Source organism: Mustela lutreola, chromosome 12 (genome assembly GCF_030435805.1).
Source record: "Mustela lutreola isolate mMusLut2 chromosome 12, mMusLut2.pri, whole genome shotgun sequence".
In the NCBI taxonomy this organism is placed as follows: Eukaryota; Metazoa; Chordata; class Mammalia; order Carnivora; family Mustelidae; genus Mustela; species Mustela lutreola.
The window spans coordinates 6,572,600-6,600,071 of NC_081301.1; the positions used below are offsets into that span (position 1 = coordinate 6,572,600).

The 27,472-nt window shown below is 55.2% G+C and overlaps 1 protein-coding gene across 2 annotated transcripts; it reads right to left on the reverse strand.

The window, feature by feature from the left end:
* Nucleotides 1-469: 469 nt before the first annotated feature.
* MIGA2 (mitoguardin 2) lies at nt 470-27,232 on the reverse strand. Of its 2 annotated transcripts, none has more exons than XM_059142050.1 (16): nt 27,137-27,232; nt 24,455-24,681; nt 23,302-23,512; nt 21,414-21,526; nt 20,227-20,344; nt 19,893-20,029; nt 13,498-13,615; nt 11,616-11,716; nt 10,921-11,036; nt 9,956-10,028; nt 9,722-9,808; nt 4,931-5,029; nt 4,482-4,616; nt 3,518-3,571; nt 2,653-2,769; nt 470-2,379 (listed from the first exon to the last, which is right to left on the reverse strand). In XM_059142050.1, exons 2-16 carry the CDS (start codon nt 24,548-24,550, stop codon nt 2,173-2,175), a joined length of 1,782 nt encoding a protein of 593 aa, XP_058998033.1. In that variant the 5' UTR covers nt 24,551-24,681; nt 27,137-27,232; the 3' UTR covers nt 470-2,172. The 2 variants fall into 2 exon arrangements, with proteins under 2 accessions (XP_058998033.1, XP_058998032.1); XM_059142049.1 differs by having other exon boundaries at nt 24,455-24,635; nt 27,137-27,203.
* Nucleotides 27,233-27,472: the final 240 nt, after the last annotated feature.

The window sequence follows — 27,472 nt, forward strand, 5'->3', positions numbered from 1 at the left end:
CTGGGGCCCAGAGAGAAGAGACATTACCCAGATGCTGCCTGAACTGGATCCACACCCAGGCTGCCCCCATCTGTGCCCTTAAGTACTGTGCTGACACTCCCCCACTTGGCCCCCCAACCTGGGGGCCCTCCCTGCCTTGGGACCCATTGACCCTGCCAGGCTGCCACGTGGTCCCAAGGGGGCTCGCAGCCCCCACCAAGCTTCCCTCCACCTTTGCCCTCTTGGAAACTCCACCCCCTGCACCCCAAAGAGCGAGTCCCCAGTGGAGGCCCAGGAAGCATGGCCACCCATGTACCCATCAGCATGGCCACATGGAAGGGCATTGTTTTTTAACTTTTTTTTTTTTGTTAAGATCCCCCATTTTAAGAGACAGAGAGAGAGAGAAAAGCAGACTCCCCACTGAGCAGAGAGCCCGACGCGGGACTTGATCCCAGGCCAAACTCACTGAGGCACCCAGGCGCCCCAGAACGCCACTGTTTAAATCATTTATTTGGAAGTCGATGCACACACACTCTACCATACAAAAGTTGGAAGCTGCAACAAATCCAGTGCCCAAGGCAGTGCATGGACGCGTAAACAAAGACAAAACCAAGATGCCGCTCTGAGTGATTCGGGAGGAAATCAGAAAGGGGCCCCCGGCCCAAGATGACACTCATAGCGCAGGGTAAGTGCAAATGAATGGAATGCGGGGCTGGAGGGGAGGAGGGCCACCCCAGGCCTCCCTACCCAGGAGGCTGCTCCTTCCTGGGCACCAACCTTGGAGAGTGGGAGCCCTGGCTTGACACAGGATCCCCCAGCCTGGGGAGCAGGAGGGAGTGTGCAGAGGAGTGGGCTCAGAGCTGATGGGCTGGGCCCACACGACCCCTCTGTTTCTCCTCTCTCTCCCTGCCAGGACCCCTCTGCCATTCAGGGGCTAGGGGCCCTGGTCTGGGGAACCAGCCTCCGGAGTACAGAGACCAGGGAGGCCTCTGTGTCTCCGGGAGGCTTCTCGGCCTGATAGGGGCAGACCTCAAAATAAAGTGTTAAGGCAATAAATAAAACATCCCACCTCCGGTGAAAACACTGTGAGATAAGCCTGCAGGGCTGACAGCACCCCGCAGATGTGGGGACAACATGGGGATGACTGTTAAGACCAGCCACTGCCCAGCTAGAGCATTTTATGTGTCGAGCCGAAGGCAAAGCGCCTGGCTTAATGAGGGCCGGGGATTCGGTCCAGCCCTGTGTGTCCTCTGACCTTCTTGACGTGGTCCCTGGGCCCCCGCCACCAACGGCAGCACAGGCGACAGGCCTGAGATAAGCCCTGGCTGGAGCCTCCGGCTCGCCCTAGCACCACCCAGGGGTTCCAGGCTCACCGAGGCAGGAGGGTGGGGCGCGAGAACCAGCCCCCCCTCCCCTGTCCGTCTTTGGTGGTGGCAAAGGGGAAAGAGAGATAGCTCTTTGGCAGGACAAGGGCATGTCAGAGGACAGCATTCTGGTTTCGTGCTTAGGTTTGCCAAGGGCCCAGTCCCTGCCCAGACTTGAGCACAAGGAAAGTCGACCCGCCCTGTCCCACCCTCCGACGGTCTAGGCATGCCACCCCCCGAGGGGTGCCCCTGGCACTCTGTGGCCCCGCCCTCCCTTTCTGAAGCTGTCAACACTCTGGGTGGTGGCCGGCGGGACCGGGCAGCGTCTCGCCCAGGTTCCTTCTGTCTAGGACAGTGTGGCCTCTGCCGCAGAGCCCTGGCACCCATCTTCCACAGCCTCCTTCATCAGCAGCCCCGGGGTCAGGGAAGGCTGTGGGGTCCCACACCAAGGCCGCCCCAGCTCCGCACGTCCCACCTGTCCTCACAATACCCCTCCCTCTCTCCCACCACCTTCCTCTCCCTCCGGCCCCACAGATCACTGGTCCCGCAGCCGCTTCCCCCAGGGATGGCTGAGGGCAGTCAGGTGGGCTCCCAGGGGCTCCAAACCCTCTCCAAGGCAGTTCGTGGGGATTCCCAAATGAGGACGAGGGACAAGGTCAGGGGCAATCGCCCTTGGCCACCAAAGCCCAGGCTCTGCCGCTGCTGATGGCCGTGGATCTCCAGGCCCTTCCATGCCAACCCAGAGAAGAGGAAACAGCCTTCTCTCTGCGCCCGCCCTCACAGACGAGGCCCTGGCGCCCCACCCCCAACTGCAGGCCTGCCCCCACCACTACTGCAGCTCCCCCAGGGGCCCGTTCTCTCGCGGCAGTGCCCCGTTGAGGCCCACGCTGCTGGCCACGGGCGCCCCCAAGTAGCCCAGCAGGATTTCGCTGCGGCGCCGGGACAGCTGCAGGATGTCATCCGCCAGCGCCGGCACAGACGTGTAGCGCACGTTGTCCAGGTCGAACATGTCCCGCAGGTACTGCACGATCTGGTGCTGGGGGGCCAGGCTGGCGTCAGCTGGGGCTTTGGGCCACGCTCCCCCACACAGATGCCCTCCAGACCGCCCCAGGCCCCTCCCTCGCTACCGGAGCACCAGCCCGTCCACAGGCTCCGCAGCCCACCCCGTGCTTGCTGCAAACCCACGTGGGTCAGGCTCTCCCCAGGCACCCCCGCGCACCGGACAACCCAGGCAGACCCACATGGGCCGGGCTCCCGCCAGGCACTCCCATGCACCCAACAGCCCAGGTGGGCCACGCTCCCTGTTTACCTTGAAGAAAGCACAGACTTCTGCGAGCTGGGGCTTGGGTCCAAGGAAGCCGAAGGCTAGGACGGGGCTAACGTGCTCCGATACGGAGTAGAAATGAGAGATGAAGCCATCGGGCACCTGGAAAAGGTGGCGACGCTCAGAGCTGAGATGCCGGAAGGGGGCGGCAGCCGGGCCCAGGGGGCCTGGCAAAGAGCTGGCTCAGTTGTGGGCTCGCTGGGTGACCCCAGGCAAGGGATAGGGCTTTCACCTCTGCAGAACGGGGGTAACCTCGAGGCTGCTGGGAGGACTGCATGAGGAGGGGACGGGGTGGGCTCAGCACAGGAAGTGCCCAGTGAACATGGCAGTGGCGGCTGGTATCTGCCAGGCAGCCAAGTCTGGCTAGCAGAGGGGAGCCATGGATCACAGCCCAGATAGAGCAGCCAGTCGCCGCCCGGGGGAGCAGATAACAGCAGCCTGGGGGTGGGAGGGAGGCTGCTCTGACTGCTCCCCGGGCGCCCTGCCCCCACCAGATGCCTCGACCAAGCCAGGCGCCTCCCCTCCCTCAAGGATGCCCTTTCCCGTGAGTCCTCCCACAGTTCCTGCTGGCCCGTGCTGTGCGGGGTCCTGGGGAGGAGAGGAAGCACAACTCTGTGCATCTCTGCGGTCCTCCTGGTCAAGGGACAGAGAACGGCCACAGGGGGCCAGTGCTGTGGCAGAGGTACAAGAGGTACAGCAGGGCCTGGGGGCTTAGCAAGATCTCCCTGCACCAGCCCCACTCCTCTGCCCAGCCCTCCCCACACCACCCTGCCGCTAGAACAAGGGCTAGTGCACGCCCATTGGTCATCTGAGGTGGGGGCCACGCCCGGGGCTTGAGGGGGTCACTCACCATCAGCAGTCTCCTCTTGGCTTTCAAGACTGACCAGCAAGCAGTGGCCAGAGCCTAAACCAAAGATGGGACCCCGGCCAGGTTTCAGAAGGCCAGGCCAGGCCATGCCTGCAGCCCCGCGCTATGTGCCCCCAGCTCCCATCACCCCAAGCAGGAAGACAGGGCTTGGCGGTGCCTCAGCTCTGCTGCCTCCCTCCTCTCAGTCCGGAACTGGCCACACCTAAGCCAACCCTTGTGGCTGCAGGCCTCTGCACTCGCCACGGAACTTCCCCAGACCTCAGTTTCCTTCTCTGTAAAATGGCCGCGACCCAGCATGCCCACCTCATTCAGAGGTTGTGCGGACCCGCAAACTGCATAAAGACCAGCCCCAGGTCACGCCTGCCCCACGGGGCCCACACTCAACTTCTCCCGCTGTTCCTTTTTCTTTCCTGTGTCTTTTTTTTTTTTTTTTTTTTTTTTAAAGATTTTATTTATTTATTTGACAGAGAGAAATTACAAGTACATTGAGAGGCAGGCAGAGAGAGAGAGAAGGAAGCAGGCTCCTTGCTGAGCAGAGAGCCCGATGCGGGACTCGATCCCAGGACCCTGAGATCATGACCTGAGCCGAAGGCAGCGGCTTAACCCACTGAGCCACCCAGGTGCCCCTCTTTCCTGTGTCTTAACTCAGTAAGATGCATGGACACGGGGTAGAATTAACGAGGACCCCGATGCAGAAGGAAAACACCCACCCTGCGGGTTCTGAACGGGGTCCCCTGGGAAGCTGATCCAAAGCAGATACCTGGTCTGCCGAGGTTCGGGAGCTGCATATCATGCGGGGAAGGGGAAGCTGCCCAGAGGGGTGACTGCTGCCTGACGGGTGGGGGACCCAGGCTTGGTGCTCAAAGCCAGGGAGGGAAGAGAACAGAGTCTGGGCCAAGGCATGGGGGATGGGAGTGCATGTTGGACGCGGAGGGCAGCCACCCACCGTCTCCTTGAAGCTGTCTGACAGCCACCGGTTCCTCAGGACAGCGAGCACCGAGGATGGGGGGTTCTCCAGGTCCTCGAAGGCGTCCATGAGGATGAAGTCCAGCACAATATCAAAGAAGCTCATACACACCACCTGTGAGAGGGCAGGGATGCTCTGAAGGCAGCAGGCCCACTGTCCGGATGGGAAGACCGAGTCCAGAGAGGCGCGGGTGCGTGGGGGGCCTGGGTGGGAACACACGGGTGAGTGGGCACCTCTCCAGGCCACAGTGGGGCACAGCTGGCAGAGCCTGGGCCCGTGGCAGGGCAGGACCCGAGGGCCAGCAGCAGTGATGGGCCCATCTCAGGCCTCCGAATTAAGGTGGAGCTCCACACAGGCACTCCCCCCCCGCCAAGGATCTCGGGTACGAGGGACCCCGCGGCCCCGGGGCTCAGCATAAACCGACTCACCCCCCGGCCCTCCAGCTCCAGCCGCGTGGTAGCCCAGGTCTCAGGCCGTAGGGCATAGCCCATCATCTCCTCGTAACTCTCCAGGAAGCCTTTGGGACTCTGTGGGGAGAAGCAGAGCCTGCTGTGGTCATGAGAGAGGTTCCATGGCTCACCTGGACGAGATCCACAGGAACAGGCAGAACAGGCCCGTAGAGGGACGAGCCAAGGCGGGGCTGAGGTCGATGCTGGAGCGGCGGCCATCAAGAAAATCGGGCAAGAAGTGTCCTCTGACCACCGCAATGTGCCTCTCAGAGACCAGGACACGTCTGGGAGAGATCCAACAACAGCACACCCCACGACATCTCACACCAACTCACAACCGGGCACCAAACGCCGCCCAGGAGATGCAAACACTCGACAGCGTGAGCTCACTTTGCAAAGATGCATGAGGACAGGAAGCTGAGTCAAGCAGCCAAAGATGAAAATCTTCGTGCCCCAGGGTGTCCCTGATGAAGCGGGAGAAGCTACGGCCCACACTCCTGGGCCTGCTCTGGGGGAGTCAGTGAGCTCACGCACGTAACACTTAGCGCCTGGACCTAAGTAATGAACAGCGTCTAAGACCTGCTGCTGCTGTTGGCTCACAGGATACATCCCGCACGCTCTGGGGCTGGGAGGTGGAGCTGGGGCGTGTGACATGACGTGCACACGCAGGGATGTGCACACACAGGGGTGTGCACAGATGGACTTGGGAAGCTGGGGTGCCACGGTCTATCTTCACACGGATCAACATATCTAACTCGTGGTACTAAGAGGGACGGTCCACCAGCACACCCACTCTACAGAAAGGCATGCTGAGGCTTTGGGACATCAGTGATGTGGCCGAGAGCCAGGCAGGATGGAGCTGACACAGAAGAGCACAGGCGGGTTGATGCCGCTCACGCAGAACCCTGGGTAGAGGAGCCACGAGACAGGTGTTCACCAAAATGGAAATGTGGTGGAGTAGGGGACGAATTTTCTTTTTGCTTTTATGTGTCTGTTGGGTTTTGCTAAAATGAATATTTTTGTAATCATTAAAAAAAATAAACAAACCCTATTTTCATTAAGTTTTGAAGAGAATTTGCTAGAATGACCCCAGACCATGCCTTAATCTCTGAGCCTCAGTTGCTTCACCTGTAAAGGGGGACGATGAAGATGAGGGCTTGTGGCCAAGCACGTCTGACACGCTCTCCCCACGTCCCCAGGACATGCTCACGAACACGTTAGTGAGGAGGCTCAGAGAGGGCGCAGGTCTGGCCCATGGACACGCAGCAACGACAGGGGCTGATCTAGCAAGAGCCTAGGTGCTGCCCGCCGAACGGGCACCCTCCCGGGGGGGTGGGGAGTGGGATGGGGTGAGGGTTCACCTGCCTCCACCTGCCTGCAAGGGTCTGACAGGGCATCCGTGCCTGCCGGGGTCCCAGGGCTTAGTGCAGGCCCCGCCCTCGAGAGCTGCCCCCCAGCTCCTCATGAAACCTACACCCCACACTGAGATGAGCAAGGACAGCCGCACCTCCAGGCCCCTTGGGGAGGGCCACGGAGAACGGACACCTGCTAAGCGCCTGGTACCCACTCGGCCCTCACCTGCCCTTCCTTCACATGTGCATTCCTTCCCTGTGTTGGGAGGCCACAGAGAACAGGCCAAGGGCTAGGCTGAGGTCAGGCTAATCTGGGTTCAAAGGCCAACTCTGCCCTTCCCTGGCTAAGGGCCCCGGGCAAGCCCCTGGCCCTCTCCTTATCCACCGAGTGTTTCCTTATCCACCGAGCAGAGACTGTGGTCAGGACCAAATCAGCGACCAGAGGTAAAAGACACATGATAAAGTGCTGGGCTCATTGCTGGCTAAACAGCAGCTTCTGGAAGAATAATCAGGAACACTTAGGGAGCACCTGCCCCGTGCCAGGCCCTGGGCCGGGCACACACCTGTGCTGGGGCAGCTGTGGTCCTGGCCCTCGGGGAGCTTGGCAAGTAGTGAGAGAGGGCAACCTGCCAACAGGATGACGGGTCATGGGGCGGCGCTGGCAAGGTCAGCCCGAGGACTCTTGGCAAAGCCCTCCTGGGGAGACAGATGGTTAGCAGGGACTTAAAAGATGGGGAACCCAGGGGAAGGGGAAGGAATGGGGACCAGGGAGCTTCTAGACGCTGGTACTTCCTAGCTTTGGGGCTGGGTACGCAGGGGTTCACCTTTTCACTCATTAAATCCTATAAATACATTTCATATTCCCATGTGTATACTTACAATAAAGCAGCTGACGACAACAGCACTGGGCGGCAGTGTTCGGGGCACAGAGGGAGCAGCATAGGCGAAGGCCCAGATTGGGGAGAAAGTCTGGTACAGGTGTACACTAAGAGCCTGAGGCCTTCGGGGCACCCAGGTGCCTTGGTCAGGTAAGCATCTGACTTTGGCTCAGGGTCCTGGGATCAAGCCCCAGAGTGGGCTCCCTGATCAGTGGGGAATCTGCCTGTCCCTCTCTCAAATAAATAAAATCTTTAAACATAAATAAATAGAGTGCCTGGGTGGCTCAGTAGGTTAAGCCTCTGCCTTCAGCTTAGGTCATGATCTCAGGGTCCTGGGATCGAGCCCCCATATTGGGCTCTCTGCTCAGCAGGGAGCCTGCTTCCTCCTCTCTCTTTGCCTGCCTCTCTACTTGTGATCTCTCTCTCTGTGTCAAATAAATAAATAAAATCTTTTTTAAAAAATAAAATAAGGGGCACCTGGGTGGCTCAGTGGGTTAAAGCCTCTGCCTTCGGTTCAGGTCATGTTCCCAGGGTCTTAGGATCAAGCCCCGAATCGGGCTCTCTGCTCAGTAGGGAGCCTGCTTCCTCCTCTCTCTGCCTCTCTGCCTATTTATGATCTCTGTCTGTCAAATAAATAAATAAAATCTTTTTTAAAAATAAATTAATTAAATTAAAATAAATCAATAATGCCTGAGCCCTTTAGTCTGGACAGGGCAAAGAGTGTGTGGCAGCCGGCCACGAAACAAAGTTTGGTCTTTCCCTCAACGGCGGTGGGAACAAGGGAACATTTTCAGGCAGTTGGGTGCTGTGGTCAGAGGCGTGTTTTATTTTTTATTTATTTGTTTTTAGAAGTTTATTTATTTAAGTCATCTCTGCCTCTGACGTGGGGCTTGAACTCATGATCCCGGGATCAAGAGTCTCAGGTTCCTCCGACTGAGGCGGCCGGGTGCCCCCAGAGGTGCATGTTAGAACCACTAGCTGGACGGGTGAGGTGAAAAGGACTCAGGGGAGGGGTGTTCTCAGGGGCTTCGCTCCAACAAGTGGCCTATAAACGTGAAAACTCACACAGCCTTATTAATAATCAAGGAACCATGAAAGGATGCATAACATAGATTAAAAGGGTTACTAACGTCCAATTACCGACGCTTTACTTACAATAAAGCAGCTGACGACAACTTTAAGTGCCTTACATTTGATGTCACATAAGGACACACACGATTATGCTGCTGGCTGGCAGGGCATTTCCAAGAGCGGACTGGCAAAACCCAGATGTGCCTGAGACATGGTACTGCCACAACTGGGCTCTGCCCCACAGAAAACCACAGGTCCCTAAAGAGGTCTCTAACAGACGGATCGTAATAGCGGTGCGACAGTGGAAAATCACAACCCAAACGGCCCTTGACCGCAGGACCAGTTGAACCACGGCGAGCCGGCCCGAGGGAGCACTACACAATCAGTAAGAGTGATTGCATCCGCCAACACGAGCCGATAGACAAGATATACTCTTACGCAACAAAACACAGCTGCAGAACAGTCTGTAGGGAACTTAGGAAATTCAATAACCACGTTCAAGATTAGTCCGTGAACCCGGGGAGGAGAAACACAGCCGACTGGGGTGGTAGCTCCCCCTGGCAGGTTCAGGGAGACCTAAGGTTTGCATTTTGGAAGTCACTGAACTATAAAACTGAGTGACCATATCATCAGAAGTAAGAGCAACACAGAACCGTATTTTTCAGAATCAGCACAGGAAACCCCTCCTAAGCCTTTCCCAGCACCCCCTGAGCTTTCAGGATGAAGTCAAAGCCCTCAGCTTGCTTTCAGATTGGGCTTTTTTTTTTTTTTTAAGATTAATTTCTTCAGGGGCCCCTGGGTGGCTCAGCGGGTTAAAGCCCCTGCCTTCGGCTCAGGTCATGATCCTAGAAACCTGGGATCGAGCCCTGCATCGGGCTCTCTGCTCAGCGGGAAGCCTGTTTCCTCCTCTCTCTCTGCCTGCCTCTCTGCTTACTTGTGGTCTCCGTGTGTCAAATAAATAAACAAAATCTTAAAAAAAAAAAAAAAAAAGATTTATTTATTCATCTGAGAGAGAGACAGAAGGCGTGAATGCGAGTGGGGTGGTGCAGGGCTGGAAAAGGACGCCCAGTCAAGGGTTCAATCTCATGACCCGGAGATCATGACCTGAGCCAAAATCAACAGACAGACGCTTAACTGCCTGAGCCGCCCAGGCGTCCTAGGCTTTTTTTTTTTTTTAAACAGAACCAAATAGGGGCACCTGGGTGGCTCAGTGGATTAAGCCTCTGCCTTCGGCTCAGGTCATGATCTCAGGGTCCTGGGATGGAGCCCCACATCGGGCTCTCTGGTCAGCAGGGAGCCTGCTTCCCCCCCACCTCTCTCTGCCTACTCTCTCTGTCAAATAAATAAATAAATAAAATCTTAAAAAAAAATAAAAAATAAAAAAATAAAAAAATAAACAGAACTAAATAAAAGTTACAAAAGTTAAAATTAAAAAAGCCAAGGTAGGAAGAAAACCTGAAAAAAGCTACCTTCTCGGCTTTGGTCATCAGGCCCGTCACCATCTGCCGGCCAACCTCCCCGAAGAAAAGTTGGTTGCTCTTGTCTTCTAGAAGACCCTGAGGAATGAGGAAGGGAGGGGAGCGAGCTGGCGGCGAAGTCCGTATAATGGGCTGGGCCCATGACCCATCTGCACAGGGGAGGCAGGTGTGCCCGACGGCCCCCCAGCCCCGGCTCTGTCCTCTCCAGGTGCCCCCGACACCCACCTCGAAGGCTTGCCGCACACAATGCAGCTTGGCCAGAAAGTCCTGGTCACTGTAGCAGCCTAGCAGCTCAGTCCTGAGGAGCAGCACAGTCAGTCACGCTGGGATCGGGGGGAGCCCTGAGTGGTCCTACCTCAGCCACGCAGTACAACTGTGGGCGAGTGCCTGCCTTCCTCTAGGCCTCGGTGCCCCCCAAACCGAAGGGAAGAGGCTGACTGGACACCCTCTGAGGGTGTCTTGTCCTCAGTGGCACTGAGCACAGCTGGCAGGTCTGGGCCCTGGGAGTTGGGCTGTCCTCGGGCTCCTTCAGGCCCCAGCCAGCCAAGGACGCAGAGGACTGCTCCCAGCTCTCACCCCTTTTGGGGCACCTGCAGGTCCCCCGGGCTGGCTCCCCTCATCCACACTGGGGAACCAGGACTCTCAACCTTATTTTCAGTCAATGAGCTTTAAACACACGTATTTAAATCCGGAGTCATGGCCAAAAGCCAAGTTCTCCGAGTTTCACATCAAACAGCAAAATTAACTTAAGATGGATCAAAACCTAAAAATGCCACAGATGTGGATGCTGAGGCCGAGGGTGGTGAGGCAACTCGTCCAGGGCCACATGTTCTGAAGAGCCAGAACTTGGAAGGAATCAGGTGTGTCCCCAGGGCCCAGCTTCAGGGCCGTGGCAGAGACAGATTACTTCAGGGCACGGCTTTGGAAGAAAGCCCACTGCATTTCTGTGGTTAGATCCCTGTGATAACTTAGAATAAGTAGAAACAACTATTATTTCACTAATTAATTATATTAATTTGCGGTTGTTAGTTGTAGGCCTGCCTGTCTTAGAACTCCAGGCCTTTCTAGACCCTCCCTGGCTGGGCCACGAGCCGCCGCTGGGGCACTGCTGGCCTCTCTGGCTTCTGGCCGCAGGGGGACAGGGCCCGCCCCACCAGCCCCTGCTCCCCGCCTCCTCCCCATGCACTCGCCTGAGGGTCCGGCACGGCACCCTGCCCTCCTTCACCAGCTGTAGGGCCTCTTCGTAAGCCGCAGCCGGCCTGGACAGTGGGATCAGGTCATCTCCCGCCTGCAGGGACTCAAAGAGCTGGGGGAGGGCGCACAGGAAGAGGAAGGTGGGGTCACGGCCTGTGGAGTGTGGGGGCCTGCCCAGGGGACACCCTAGTGGTCAGCCTCTCAGACAGGCTGCTGGAGGGAACACTGACCCAACAGGCAGAAGGCCTCGATCTGAGTCCAGCTCTGACTCTCAGCGTCCCCACCTCCGCCAGGGGCTTGACCCAAAGGGACCATCGACTGGACAGGTGCCCACATCTCACGCCAGGCAGGTGGCTGGGCCTGACACACGTGGCCATGGCAGGAGACTAATGCCAAGCCGTGGCCACGCAGTGTAAGACGGGAGAGGTCGGCATGCGCCGGAGCCACGGGGTGGGGGAGACCCCGGCCCTCCCCCATAGGACCCAGGACCCCAGCTTCTCACGCCTCCCTGTCTCCAGCCAGTGTGTGTGGGGTCCCTGGGGAGCGGCACTTGGAAACTGCCAAATTTTGCTCCTGTCAGAGGAAATGCCTTCACTTTCCCACGACCCAGTGCTCATGGTGACGGTCCCACGGGGCCGGCTTCACTCTCCCCCGGCCCTCCCTCTCGGCCCCTCGACCCCGCCCCCCTCACCTCAGTAGCGGAGAAGAAGGAATCCTCAGAGGTCAGGCTGTCCTCATCATCCGCCCGTAGATGCAAGGAGCCCTCGGTCAGGGGCAGCATGAGGGTCCTCTCTGGCAAGAGCAGGAAGAGAAGGGCTGAGCTGAGACTCCGAAATCACCGGGTTTTTGGGAACGCAGCGCGCAAGGTGACCGATGCCTGATGATGGGCTGGCTGGGGCCGCCGATCGCACAGCTGCCATGTACTGAACCCATATGCGAGAAGATTCTGGGCTCAGTGCCTCAACAGAAGGGCTTCTTTCGATGTTCCAGTATTGCTGGAGGTGGGCACAGTCAGGTGTGGAACTGGGCTGCTGAGGGGGACTGCCCATGGCCATAGAGCCGCACCCCAAGGCCCGAGGGCTCCTGAACTCTGCTCAGACAGGCTCCGCCATACTGTGTGGCCCTGAGCGACCAGACTCCCCTCTCAAACTTAACCACTGATGACAGAGAGCTCAAGGAACGCATCGGTCGTGGACTCGGTGTTTCTAGCCTCCTCTGCTCAGGGGCTGCGGGGTTCTGGGCCTTCAGGGCATTTAGGAAAGTTCTGTTTTTTTTTTTTTTTTTTTTTTTTTTTTTAAAGATTTTATTTATTTATTTATTTGACAGGTAGAGATCACAAGTAGGCAGAGAGGCAGAGAGAGAGAGAGAGAGAGAGAGAAGCAGGCTCCCCACCGAGCAGAAAGCCCGATGCGGGGCTCGATCCCAGGACCCCGAGATCATGACCCGAGCCGAAGGCAGCGGCCTAATCCACTGAGCCACCCAGGCGCCCCAGGAAAGTTCTGTTGAACAGATAACCAGAGGCCATGGCCTTAAGGGCCCCACCAGCCCTCTCTGCCGCAAGGGGAGGCCAGAGGATGCAGGGTTCCTCTCTGGGGAAAGCCACTGGGGATAGGCCGTGGGAGGATGTGTCACTGTAACAGGCCCTCGCCAGGCCTGTGTCACCACTGGCTGAACTGGAGAGCTGGACACAGGAGTCTGATGCTCTCCCTCAGAGCTGAGAGCACCCAGAGAAGGGTCCTGGGGTCCACTCACTGCATGGGGTCTGGCACACCGTGGGCACCAGCACACTGGTTGTCCAGCCAAACAGCTTCATTCTCTCTCCCTGATGTCACATGCCTTGACCTCAGTCGGGGGTTGGGGGACCAGCAGTAAGACCTGTTTTCAACTAACCTCCAGATGAGCCATCCCTTCTGCCCGCCTGGTGCCCACAGAAGAGGGCTCGAATCAAAGGCCTGGAACCCTTCAGGGGAGATGTTGAAACACATGCCTGAAGGCCTGCTCCCGAAGGGATGGGCCAAGGCACAGTGGCCGGAGACTCTGGGCCCCACCAAGCCCTGCTGCTGCCTACCACATATAGAAGAACACTCTGGAGCACCTGGTTGGCTTTGCTGGTACTGCATGTGACTCTCAATCTAGGGTTGGGGGTGTAGAGATGACTTAAAAATAAAATCTTAAGGGTGCCTGGGTGGCTCAGTAGGTTAAGCGGCCACCTTGGGCTCAGGTCATGATCTCAGGGTCCTGGGATGGAGTCCCACATTGGGCCCTCCGCTCAGCTGGGAGTTGGTTTCTCCCTATCACTCTCCCTCTGTGCTCTCTCTCTCTCTCTCTCTCAAATAAAGGAATAAAATCTTAAAAAAAAAAAAATAAATAAAATCTTAAAACAAAGAAATAAACAAAACAAAGCTTCTCTCCCTTAAGGCCTGTTCCCCATCTACGTATAAGGTACCGATCGAATGAGGTCCAAAGGCTCTGAGGATTCGGAGAGAGCCACACCCCAGTTCCCTTGCCACCTGCTACCTCCACCCTGTCTCTCAAGCCCTGTCCCACCCCAGCCTACAAGCAGGCCAGCTCACCAAGGTCCAGCAGCACACTGTCGGCCGGGAAGGTGGACCCAAACTCCTCCTGCAGGTGGTAAGCCCGGTGTAGCAGGGACTCCAGCTTCTCTGCAAACTCCCTTCGCTGGGACTCTGGCTGCAATTAAGACAATGAACATCAGCCCGGGCCCTCCACACTCCCCAGGCAAACGGTCTCCCCTCACCAATGACAGGGGCGGGAAAGGGGAACAGGATCTGGGACCCAGCAGCAGGAGCAGACGTCTGGAGTGGAGCTGCCCAACGTAGGAGCCACCAGCCACGTATGGCGAAGGAGCCCTGGGAATGTGGCCCTGGGAATGTGGCCTTCTTCTATACATGTCCCCTAAGTATAAACACACACTGATCGCAAATACTTAGTACCAAGAAACCACAAACAAAAATACTCTAAAACATCTCGGGGCGTGTGGGGGGCACACTCAGTGAAGCGTCTGACTCTTGGTTTTGGCTCAGGCCATGATCTCGGGGCCGTGGGATCGAACCCCCACATCAGGCTCTGTGCTCAGCAGGAGTCTGCTTGAGCTCGGCTCTCTCCCTCTGCCACTCCCCATTGCAAGCGTGCGCACGTGCAAACACACTCTATTTCAAGTAAATATTTAAAAAGAAATAAAATAAGGGGTGCCTGGGTATCTCAGTCAGGTAAGCATCTGCCTTCAGCTCAGGTCATGATCCCGTGGTCCTGGGATCAAGTCGTACGTTGGGCTCCCTGCTCATCAGAGAGCCTGCTTCTTCCTCTGCTCCCTGTTCATGCTCTCTCTATCTCTCTCTAATAATAAATAAATAAAATATTTCAATGAAGCTCCACGTTGATCACATGTTGATATGGTAATATTCTCCATATACTAGATTACATAAAATGCATTATTAAGGGACGCCTAAGTGGTCAGTCAGTTGAGCGTCTGACTCTTGATCTGAGCTCAGGAGTCAGCAGTTCAAGGCCCACATTGAGCTCCACGAGCTCCACAATGGGCATGGAGCCTACTTAAAATAAATAAACAAATAATAAAATGTATTATTAAAATTGATTTTACCAGTTTCTTTTTTGCTTGTTAGTGTGGTCTCTAAGAAATTTTAAATGAGCTATGTGACTTCCTACTGAACAATGCTGACCTGGGCTCTGACCCCAGCACCACCAGCTCCAAATGGTATGACCGCAAGTAAATTACTTCCTCATTCTAAGCCTCTGTTTCCTTACCTATCAATGAGATGAGAGTACCTACTTCCAGGATTTTGGGGGAAACAGGAAGGAGAGCAGGTATGCAAATCATTCCATGCAAGCCTGGCCTGTGGTGATGACTGGTGTTGATTATTATAATCATCATTATGATATAATATATAACATATATAACACATAAACTATAATACATAATCTATAACATGTAATGTACATATATAACATAGCATGTACGGATGATAATAAGATCATTATCATAAAAGCACGGTCAGGATCCCAGAAAGAGCTGGGTTCAAATTCCACTCTTAATACAAATTGTGCGTGCTTGGGAAAGTGTTGCGCTGAAGACACAACAGCCTCCTCCTGCCCTTGGCTTCCAGGTTGGTATGTGCAAAGGAGGAGGCACCGCACCTTTGATCCCAGCAGCTTCTCGGCCAAGAGGCCAGGCATAGGTAGGCCCAACTCCATTCTCTACCAAGGCTGCCAGAGCCTGCACCTGTGTGTAACCAGACCCCACGGAGGAGCCGAAGGCCAGCTCGAGCCTGCGGCCTCTGGGGACAGAGCTGGACGGGCTCAGAGAGTACGCAATGCTGGAAATGGCTCCTACACACAAGAGCTCGTCTAGGATCAGGCACCTGCTATTCAGCCTTGCAGCACCCTTGAAGGCAGGCATGGCCGTGACCCCGATTCACAGAGAAAACGCAAGGATGTTAAGTGGCCCAGCTCACTCAGCTAGCCCCCCAGTAAGGCTCATGGAATGCTGGGACCCCGTCCGCTTTGCTCAATTCCCCGCCAGCGCAGCCGGCACAGCCCCATAGCTTTGGCGAAGGTCTGTGTACTCTTTCTCAGTCAAGTGGCCTCGGGTTAGGGACCAGTTTCTTGGATGTCACACCCAAAGTGCAAAGACAGAAGAGAAAAGATACACTGAACTCAAACCTCTGTGCTTCAGGGGTGCTTCGCTGGCTCAGTCGGAGACACGAGCGAAAGATGAAGAAAACAACTTTTGTGCTTCAAAGGATGCCATCAAGCAAGTGAAAAGACAATCTGCAGAATGGGAGAAAGTATCTGCAGAGCCTCTCTCTGATAAGGGACTTATATCTAGGATATACAAAGAACCCTTACAATTTAAGAATAAAAAGACAGGGCACCTGGGTGGCTCAGTGGGTTAAGCTGCTGCCTTCAGCTCAGGTCATGATCTCAGGGTCCTGGGATCGAGTCCCGCATCGGGCTCTCTGCTCAGCAGGGAGCCTGCTTCCCCCTCTCACTCTGCCTGCCTCTCTGCCTACTTGTGATCTCTCTCTGTCAAATAAATAAATAAAATCTTAAAAAAAAAAAGAATAAAAAGACATAACTACTTGTCTGTGGATAGACACTTGGGCTGCTTCCATATATTGGCTATTGTAAATGCAAGTATCCACCCAGAGATGAATGGATAAAGAAGTGACATATATATATGTACATACACACATATATATACACATATATATATATGTATATATATATATATCACATATATGTGTATATATACCATAAAAAAGAATATTATTATTCTTTTTTATTCAGCCATTAAAAAAGAATGAAATCTCCATTTGCAGCAACATGGATGGATCTACAGAGTTTAAAGTCCAAGTGAAATAAGCCAGAGAGACTAAAACCCATAGGATTTCACTCATTTGTGGAATTTAAGAAACAAAACAAATGAACAAACTGAAAAAAAGACAAAAAACCCCATCAGACTCTTAAATATAGAAACCAAACTGGTGGGTGCCAGATGGGGGAGCTGACTGGGGGGGATGGGTGAGACAGATAAAGGTATGAAGACGGATGAAGACGGCCCTCACCGTGATGAGCACCGAGTAATATAGAAAATGGCTAGATCGGGGGCGCCTGGATGGCTCAGTGGGTTAAAGCCTCTGCCTTTGGCTCAGGTCGTGATCTCAGGATCCTGGGATCGAGCCCTGCATCAGGCTCTCTGCTCAGTGGAGAACCTGCTTCCCCCTTTCTCTGCCTGCCTCTCTGCCTACTTGTGATCTCTCTGTAACTAAATAAATAAAATCTTTAAAAAAAAATTGCTACATCATTAAAAAAAAGATAAATAACCAAATTAAAAACTGTAAGGATCTGTACAGACATTTCTCCCAAGATGACATACAAATGGTGAACAAGCCCATGAAATGAAGCTCCAGTTAGCCCAGGGAAATGCAAATCAAAACCACGGCGACATAACCATTTCGCACCCACTAGGATGGCTAGAACCGAAAAGACAGATGAACACAAGAGCTGGCGAGGATGTGGAGAAACCAGAAGCTTCCTACACGGCTGGTGGGAGTGTAAAGCGGCGCAGCTGCCGTGGCAAACGGTCCGGTTCCTCCAAGTGTCAAACAGAGCGTTACTGGAGGACCCGGCACTTCTGCTCCTACTGGGAACTCCTAAGGGAGTTCAAAGCAATGCGTCCACACACACACTTGCACACACAATGGTCACAGCAGCATCACTCAGAAGAGCCACAAAGTATAAACAATCCAAATGGCCATCAGTGGACGAACAGCTAAATGAAACGCGGTCCGGCCACACCATTGAGTATCACTCAGCAATACAGAGAAATTAGGTGGTAATTCAAGTTACAAGAATGAACCTTGATGAGTGCTGTGAAGTGTGTAAACCTGACGATTCACAGACCTGTACCGCTGGGGCTAACAATACATTATATGTTTATTAAAAAATTTAAAAAAAAATAAAAGAAGAAGAATGAACCTTGAAAACATAATGCCCCAGGAAAGGGGCCAGGCATAAAAGGCCACTAGTTGGGGCGCCTGGGTGGCTCAGTTAGTTAAGCGACTGCCTTCGGCTCAGGTCATGATCCTGGAGTAGTGGGATCGAGCCCCGCATCAGGCTCCCTGCTCAGCAAGGAGTCTGCTTCTCCTGCTGACCTCTCTCCTCTCATGCTTTCCTTCACAAATAAATACATAAAATCTTAAAAAAAAAAAAAGGCCACTAGTTATGAGTCTATTTATAGAAATGCCCAGACCAGGCCAATCTGTAGGGATGAAAAGTAGACGAAGGGTTTCCCGGGGCTGGGGCTGTGTCTGACCGAGAGCGTCTGATGAAGCATAAGGGACTCCATGGGAACACGAGATGAGAATGTTCTAAAATTAATTGTGGTGATGAACACCCAACTCTGAATATATACTAGAAGCCAATTAATTGCACAATTCAGAATTGAGCTGAAATGAATTTTATGGTATACGAGTAATACTCCAATAAACCTGCTAAAATATATCTTTAGGATAGAGAAACGCCCGGAAGGATACCAGGCGGTTGTGTCTGGATGAAGGGTTAGAGGCATTGATAACACCAAGAACAGAGATCAGTTATTGAGCATCTACTTTGCGCCAGGATCCTAGGGCTGGCAGTGGTGTCCCGCCAAGGGCTCCCCCCACCCAGTGCCCAGGGAGGCCGAGGGCCTTTGCCCGCATCACACAACACGAGCCACCTGATCAAAGACGGAAGACTGGGCTTTTGCCTCCCCTGCTCTTTTCTAGTTCTGTAGTTCTCACTCTGAGCTCTCACTCTTTTTTATTGCTTTCATGACACGAACAATGAAAGTTCTAGAATTTTCAGATGTAGTATTAGCAATCAATACTGTTTTGGAAACAGAGCTGCCTCTCTTCCTTCCCACGACCTGAAACCCTCCTTCAGGAACTACTATCTGCCCATAGACAGGGGAGACCTGATGCAGCTGTGCCCTTGGACACCAAAGGCTCTGTCACCCTCCAGGGCATTTCTCCAATGTCTGTCCTGTAGCTACAATGTCCTCTGTCCTGTAGCTACTTCTTCTGCTGGGGAGGCCGGCTCTGAGCTGATGTTCCCAGCTGGGGTACAGGGCACCGCACCCTCAACTTCCTACCCGCTGTGCCAGGCATGTCCTCACCCTGGTGCTGCAAACTGTTTCCAGGCTCCCCTGCCAGCTGGCCCCTGGCCCACAAAGGCACAGGTGGAGAAAGAATGGGAAGAATGGGATGGAAACGCGGAGACCAACACCCCCTCCCAGTCCCGCCTCCCACCCTACCACTGCCCCACCCTGCCTCAGCGGCGGGACACCTGCCGGCCGGCCGGTCAGCCCCTAGCCTGGTTCTAGGTTCTGCGGCTCCTAAAGGCTGGCCACACTCCTCACCTGTGCAACCAATTCCCTGGGTTAACCTCCCTTTTTAAGACCTGAAGTTGACCTTGCAGACTCTCCAGATACCGTCAGAGTACTCCCTGAAGAGCCCCGACTTTACCCTCACTCTGGCAGAGCACAGGAGCTCATAGGGCTTTTTTTTTTTTTTTTTAAATACATAAAAGCGCAAAGACTAAAAGAGATAGTCCACAATCCTATCACCTGTACAAACCCTGCCATTAAGCCTAGCTCGAAATTAGGAACGCCACAAAGTAAAATACAGTAAAAGCCTTTTTCCACCTTTCCCTTTCAGCCCGATGTTCCTCACAGATCACTGTCAACAGTTTCCCGAGTTATCTGTCCAGAGGAAAGTAGAAATGCACAAACACCCCAGGTACCCCCAGGCACACATATGCAGGGATCTCTGTCCTTCTGAACCCGTACACACGTGGGTCCCCTACACACATTCCACGTCTCGCTCTTTTTCACTTAATGACATACTGTGGCCACAGCAGCCTATCAGCCCAGGCAGATTTCCCGCATACTGGACTCCGGACCCCTGTGGATGGACATACAGACCATTTTTAGTTTTTTCTGATTTCTTACTGTTAGAAGATAATGTTTCAGTAAACGTCCATCCAGCACACACATTTTTTATGTTAGCTTTTTCGCTTTATTTCTCTTTCCTGATACTGAAATAAATACTGACAGTGCCCCCAAAAACGTCTAAAGAAAGGACGGGACAAAGGCTGTGTGATCCGCTCCGCTGAACGAAGGCCATTTCCCACCAGTCCTTCGTAAAAGGCACCTTTTCCTCACACAGTTGGGACCGGAGTGTGAGGAGCCTCCGGATGACTGAGTGAGTACCCAGCGCCATGTTATGTGCTAAGCCCCTTGGGTGGACTGACATCCCGGTGGAAGGGGAAGTCACAGCCCAGCAGAAGGCAGGGTGCTACGCTGCCTCCCAGAGGCTGGCGGTCTCTCTGCCCCACCTCCAAGCTCCTCCGTGGCTGGGAAAGAAAGACGCAGGAGAGGACCACCTACCTCAGAGAGCACCTCCGAAGCAGTCTCGGGGTTCCGCAGGCTCTCCCCTGGTGTGGGGGTGCTGCCGCTGTCCCCTCTCTGCCCGACGCTCAGCGCCTGCTCCCACTTCTGTAGAGCTTCCTCGAACAGCTCCATGCCTGAGCACGGGCGGGAAGACAAGGGAGAGAGTCTGACCTCGGCGGACCCCACGGAATGAGGGTTTTGGGGTCAGGAGTGGGGTTGCAAACCAGCACCTGGGAAGATGTCCTGAGCCCCGCCTGGGCTCCTGAGAGGAGGCCGTTTGGCCCCCAACTCTGCCCCAGGGGAGGCCCACAGCTGACCTCCTGGCCCGTACCTTGCATGTACAGACTCTCTGCGTTGCCGTCACTGGTGGTCACGGACTCTTCCATCCCTCTGGTGTCCCATGGTCCTGAGCACGCAGCTGTGGGGCTGGACGAGTTCACGGCTACTGTCTGGGCACCAAGCAGCACAAGGATCCAAGGGCAAGGGGTTAAGGCCCTCCCAGGTCCCTTGCAGGACCCAAGCCCCTCCCATGGCCTGGTCCTATGTCACACACCCTCTCTGAAGACCATCCTTGAAGGGAGCCCACAGCACATGGCCAAGCCCTCAGCAGGGCCCAGTCCCCAAAACTCAAAGCACTGGACAACACTTCACAGAAGCTACAGAAGAGGGAGGAGGCCAGTGGCCAGCCCAGGAAGCAGCAGCCTCCTACAGAAGCCGCCCTGGGCCTGTTCCCTGCTCTGGCACTCTGCAACTAGATGGGGCCAGGAAGGCCGAGGGAGCTCCCACCACCACACAGCAGGGCAGGGCCCACTTCTCGCCCTGCTGGGATGTGGGCTCCTCTGGGCCACGAGCCCTCTCTTGCCCACCCCTGGGTTCCCAGTGCAGACCTGGGCTCAGGGATCACTGCACGAACAGGTCACTAGATGAGCGAATGAGCCCAAAGCCACTCCCCAGGAGAAAATAAGCTTCTCTTTGTCTCATTTATCTCTTTACCTTCAGCACAGTCCCTGGCACCAGGCAGTCACCTGCTCCGTGTCTGATGAACGAATGAATGAACTTTCATAGACAGGTATCTTCCCCGCAAGAGGCCACCCACCTCTCTTCTGCCCCATCCCACTCTCTCACCGAAGCCTGGCCCTTGGTGTGATCAGTGACAGTCTCAGAAAGCCCGTGTGGATGGATGAGAGACCAGAGGAAATCTCTCCTGTCTTCCTTCCAGTCTGTGAGCTCCCTGAGGGCAGAGACTCGAGCCTCCTCAGAACCAGGGCCTAAGCCCTGAGCCCGCTGGTCCTCCCTCCTCTATTTTTTTTTTTTTTAAGATTTTATTTATTTATTTGACAGACAGAGATCATAAGTAGACAGAGAGGCAGAAAGAGAGAGAGGAGGAAGCAGGCTCCCCGCCGAGCAGAGAGCCTGATGTGGGGCTCGATCCCAGGACTCTGGGATCATGACCTGAGCCGAAGACAGAGGCTTTAACCCACTGAGCCACCCAGGCGCCCTCCTCCCTCCGCTATTTACCGAAGCCAGGCTGTGGGAGGAGCCCGAGTGCTTGCTGGGCTCGAGAGAGGAGATGCCACTCAGCGTGTCGTTGCTCTTGCTGCTGGGACTCTGGATCCTCCGGCTGGAATAGCCTGTGAGGAACGGGAGGGCCAGGGGACGTGGCCGTGGAGTTCAGCCTCTGCACAGGCTGTTCCCACCTCCAGACAACCCTCTCCCTCCTCATCTGGGAGCTTGTTCTACCTCCCCTTCGAAGGCCGGGGGATGGCAGAGTGCCCAGGGGCATGCGCCTGGCAGAGTGAGACGCCTCTGCCTGTCGGGCCTGCTCACTTCCCCATCCCTGTCCTCTGGCACAGGGCCTGGCCCAGAGGGCCCCGGACCTGCCAGATAAGCCGGAGAAGGAGGGCTGGCGACTTCTCTGCCTACTTCTCACTCCGTCTCCCTGTGTTGCTGACTGACTGACTGATTTGGCATTCTCCTCCTTCCAGAAAGAATCTGAGACCGCGACTTCTTGAAACATACATCAAACTTTTCTTTTGAAGTGAGACAAGTAGGGAAGGGGCAAGAGGGTAGCCCCAGAGGTGATGGCGGTAGGACGGGGAAAGCAAGCGAGGGGCCGGCGCGGGGGCAACTCCAGGTGTCCCCCCGGGGGCCGTGGACACAGAAACCCAGCTACAGCTGCACTTCTCAGGTCCTGTTCTAGACTAGTCTTAAAACTTCTTTTTCCAGATGTAAAGAGAAAACTTTCCTTTTGGGACGATAATTCACAATGAAAATTCATTTTTGGGTACGGGAATTTCTTCCTTCCTCCTCTTCGTTTTTTTTTTTTTTTTTTTTTTTTTTTTTTTTTTTTTAAGATTTTATTTATTTATTTTACAGAGAGAAATCACAAGTAGATGGAGAGGCAGGCAGAGAGAGAGAGAGAGAGGGAAGCAGGCTCCCTGCTGAGCAGAGAGCCCGATGCGGGGCTCGATCCCAGGACCCTGAGATCATGACCTGAGCTGAAGGCAGCGGCTTAACCCACTGAGCCACCCAGGCGTCCCTCCTCTTCGTTTTTTGCTTTTTGGTTTGTTTTTTTTTAAAGGAGGCTCCATGCCCAGGGTGGGGCTTGAACTCATGACACTGAGATCAAGAGTCACAAACTCTACTGACTGAGCCAAGCAGGCACCCCAAGGGGGATTTTTCCTTCCTAAACCAGGTTTCTCCCCAGATGGGAGCCTGTGAGAACTTCCTGCCTGGGGAAGAGATCCACGGGACGTTCAGGCGTGGCAAACACGGGGTTGCTGGGTTACAAAATGAAACGGGGTCTATTAGGGTTTTGAAAGCCGCACCAGAAGACTCAAAATGGCTTAGAGGCTACCAGGGCCGGGGGCTGGGGGGGAGGAAGGAGGGGCTGACTACACAGGACACAGGGACTGAGAGCATGGTCGCACGGTTTTCGATGTGGTGTAAATACAGGTCTCTGGGTGGCCCACGAAATTGCATCAAGAACTGTATGCTCAAAAGGCTGAACTGAACTTAAAAGAAAAAGGGTGCAGGGGCCGGGGGATGGGGAGAATACCATCTGGCTCAGGAACCACGTGGTCCTTCTTGCTCCTGAGCCAGGGGACTTCCCTCCCTGGGCAGAGAAGCTGCGCCCCGCCAGCCCCCTCTGGACACAGCTGCTTCCAAGGGGTCTGCGGATATCGAGAATTACCACCACCAAGAGGACACACGCATCGGGCTGCATCACCCACCAGGACCCTGACTTGGTGAAGACTCAGGGAAAGGTCTACTGCCAACCCTGCCTCCCGGAGGAGGGGAACTTGGCTTGGAGACAGGACATCACTAGCCTAAGATCCGACCGTGACCGGGGGCCCAGCTGGGACCTGACTCCAGGCCAGGCCCTCCCCGAGTGCCTCACACCCACCTTTCTTCACTGATGGGACCTTCCTGGCCATGAGGATGGGCAGGGGCACCGTGCCCAGATGTGCACCTCCCATCTCGGGGCCGACCTGCTTCTTCCTCCGCCGTCGCCTCTTTAGCTGGTGGGCGGCCAGGGCCAGGGCCACTGTGCCCAGGGCTGTGGCAAAGAGGACCTTCCGTAGGCCTGGTGTCAACCGCAGCTGGGAGAAGGCAGACTGCAGGAAAAGAGGGAGGTGGCTGGGCTACATCTCCCCAGAAGAGCTCTGAGGTGGGCAGAGCTGTGCTGGGGAGCACATGAGAGACACAGGAAGCCTCAGGGACTCAAGGAACATTTGCTAACCAGAAATGATCGAGAGGCAGCCACCCCCTGCCCCCACCCCAAGGAGGCACCTGGCCAGCACCTCTGAAATGTGGACCACGCAGACGTAAAGAGGGGGATTGGGGACAGCAAAGCGACAATGCCGAAGAGATCACATCTGGGCTCTAATAGGTGTCCCTAACTCCATCGGTCATGATTCCAACAGCTGCAATGACCGAGCACCTACTACACCAGGCACAGGACTAGGATTCTACCTGCGCTACCTGGCTGAATGAATGTCTGTCTGTCCTTTTCCAGGTGAGACTGTGAGGCTTAACACAGGTTAAGACATGCACTCGAGACGACAGGGAGTCTGAAATCAAGCCTAAGTCTCCTGACCCCATTTCGTAACAACTCCTTGATGTCGATAACATTCACTCCACCTAACTGCCCCCTCTGTACAATTCCCTACTCCTCATTCTCTGCCTGCTGAGCTGGGAGCCCTTCAAGGGGCGGCGGTGGGGGGGGGGGGCCTACATTGCATACAGCAAAGCTTTACGAAGTGTCAAAAGACCTGGTCAGCCACAAACATCTGAGGTTGGCAGGGAGCGCATTATTGAACCCTTTTTAGGCTGAAAAACTGAGGCCAAGAGTTCAGATAGCCCAGAATGAAGACCAGGCTTGGGGCCCCAGACTCCTAACCTTGTCCTTCCTGCTTTGCTCAAAGAGGAGACCCCAGAAGCCTGGAGCTATAATGAGGGATAGGCTTTCCCAAATACTAGGGACCCTGGGATGAGTGGCTCAGTATTTCAGAGGCCAGAGGGATAACAGGAGGCCCACAACCCACCCCAATCTTTACCTGCCCAAAGGTCGTGTATAAGAACACAGGGATCTCAGCCACTGTCATGGCCAGCGCCTGGATCATGGACATGCCCTCAGTCCTCCGGAACGCCATGGCAGGACCAGCACCCTCGGGTCTCAGAGCGTCCAAGAAAAATGTCTTCAACTGGCTGCTGGCTGGGTCCCAGGCACCGTCCACGCTTCGAAAAGACAGGAACACACATACCAGAGCGTCCTTGCAAAGAGCTGAGAGACGGATGACCAAGTTAGACACAAGGATATGCTCATATGAGCATATGAGCATGCGAAATGCCCATAAAAGTGCCCCGGGGGATGAAGTGGGAGCACAGCCTACCTTTGGCACGCCAGCCCTGGATTCAGGCAGGAAGGCAGCCAAATGCCCCACGTACCCTCTGCCCACCCAGAGCCCTAGGAGCAGGAGACAGCATCTCTGGCACATTGGCCCGATAACAGACCCAAGGCCTGGGAGATGCAGAGGTCACTCTCAGACTTGGGGCTCTACAGCACACTTGCACCATCTTCTTAAACCCATGTTCCACTAGCTACACAAAAACCCCAGGCCACGAAAGGGCCAGGCCCGTCCATCTCCCATAAAGCCAAGAATGCTTTTCTTTCCCGTGGACAGTATTATGAAAGCAGTGGGGTGCTCGCCCAGATAACGAAAACCATGACAGCCTGTGGGTCTGTTCTGCTCTGGGTTCTTTAGATACGTTATTTCGTATCATTACAATTCTGTGAAGGAGATGGTATCTGGCCCCGCACCCCATCTCTGCCAGTTTCCAAAGAGAAAAGTGAGACTCAGCGGGGTTAAGCCAGGAGGAGTCCACAGTCACACAGCTAGTATGAGGCAACCAAGGTCTTGTACCAAGGTCTCCTGGACTTTAGACTCTGTGCTCAATACAGCCCTTTAGCAAAATCTAACTTGCACCAGGAAGTGACAAGCCCCAGCAGAACTACAAACTACAAAAGCAACTTTCCCCTGGGCCTTCAAGGCCCCTCAGGGTACCCCACTGCCCCATTCCAAGGTCAGCGAATAAGTGATTTGAGCACATGTTGCCAGTCCCCAACATCCTGCACAGCACTCCCCAACTGCCACCACAAAGACCAAGGATGCCTTCAAGGTCTCCTGGGACCTCAAGCGGAAGGAATACACAGGCCAGGACAGACCCTATCAACCTGGGACGGCGGCCAAAATCACTGGAGCAGCACAAGAAACAGCTTATCCCCAGTGAGTGGGAAGGATGGACAAGCCTACCAGTGTAGCTCCAGCACTGGGCTGCGTGCATGAGGGGGGCAAGCGGGAAGAGCCAGTCTAAGGCCAAGGAAACGATCATGCTGTCAAGATAGGAGACACCCTGCCAGGAGGCTGTGAATTAAGCTGTGACCTCCAGTGGTCAGGGCCCGGGTTCGTATCATAAGCCAGCCCTCTCATCCCCCCAGCCTGGCCCAAGCCTCAGAACGCCCAAGGATCAGCAGCCACTATTTCCCCAGCACCTATCCTATAGGCCAGGCTTCGAAACAGGCTCTGGCTGGGAGTTTAGTCCACTGTTTATGATGGGGAAACTGAGGCCATGAGAGCTAAGCGACCTGACTGAACTCGATAACTGACCAAGCTGGGATGGAACCTCAGTTGCAAGGGATCCTGGAGCTACGGTTTTTCCCCTGAGGCACCTGCTACAGCTGCCACGGCTCCCTCCTGGGCACGTGTGGCTGGGAGGCCTGGTTACTTGCCTGCAGGAGCGTCAAGAGCAGCCTCTGCTGCTCCAGATGAGAGGAAGACTGGCAAGTCCAAGGTGACAACACTGGCCCCCAAGCCTGCTTCACTCCAGGGTTGGATCCAGACTCAGCTCAACTGTGCCCCCTTCTTTCCCACTGACGCAACCTGGGGAGAAGCCTCCTCTTCTCCATGATACCGCCTGCAGCAACATCTCCCATCCTGTGCACACACTTCCAGCACCATTTCCAGCTGGGAAAGTCACCCTATAACCTTGGGCAAGAACCCCCCTCAACACCCTCAGCCTGGATGCCCACACTTTCCACAGGGGCACCTCCTGCCTTGCCCTGGGCAATCCTATTAATGACTCTGGCCTGAGCAGCCCATCTTTCCTCCCTGACCCCAGCAATGCCCCTGGCCCAGGCACTCCTATGAAGCACCCTCTGCCCCGTCTCTGTTCATTCTACTTTCCAAGTCTGACCAAGCTAGGTACTGGGCGCTCACTCCCTTACTGAACCTCAGCAATATCCCCTTATTCAAAATCTGCTCATCCCATCTCGGACATCTCCCTGCGCAGCCCCAATTCAAGCCCCCTTTTCTCTTGTCCGACCCCTGGAATATCCTTGAGGGTCGTCCAGGTGCCCACTGGCGCCACCCACGACCGGCACACCTGCCCCCTCCATCTCGAGTACTTTGCTAGCCTAGGTTCAGGTACCCGCGACCCTGCAACGTTCCAGGCCCCGGGCATCTCCGCACTGACCTGGCACCTTCCGTTCCACCTCTCGCGCCGCCCACGGCCGCGGTACCTGTTTATTCCAACCCGGGCCCCTTCTAGTCCCTCTGAGCCCGGACATCTGCGCTCCCACCCAGTTCGTTGCTCAGACCTGGCACCCACCCGCCGCAAGCCTCAGTCCCGGGCCCTGCCGCATCGCCCGCCGCACAGGCTCAACCCGAGGAGCCACTCACCCAGGATCCCATCGCTGCGGAAGGGCAGCGTCTCCTTCCCCGGCACCCGCGCAACCAACCTCGGGGCCACCGCGGGGGGCGTGGCCTCATGCAGGGCCAACCCTCCTCTGCCCAATGAATGTCGCTGAAGCGTTCCTCACAGCTCCGGCCTCTGGCCAATGGGCGGTGTCACGTGACCAGTCTGGCTCCACCTTCCTTGGCCCCTGCTCCGCCCCCTAAGTGCGGTTGAGGCGCGGAAGTGATCTCTTCTCCCCTACCATTGGCCATCGGGATTCGATTGACTGCGTTGGCTGAGTGGGGCGGGGCCATCCTTAAAGAGACTGAGGCGGACCTATC

Coding starts and splice junctions, on each gene's coding strand:
- MIGA2 (XM_059142050.1), bottom strand. CDS start 24,550: ATGGCGTTCCGGAGGACTGAGGGCATGTCCATGATCCAGGCGCTGGCC. Junction 20,030..20,226: donor AGAGAGTCTGTACATGCAAG/GTACGGGCCAGG, acceptor GCCCGTGCTCAG/GCATGGAGCTGTTCGAGGAA. Junction 3,572..4,481: donor CAGACAGCTTCAAGGAGACG/GTGGGTGGCTGC, acceptor TCTTTGGTTTAG/GCTCTGGCCACTGCTTGCTG.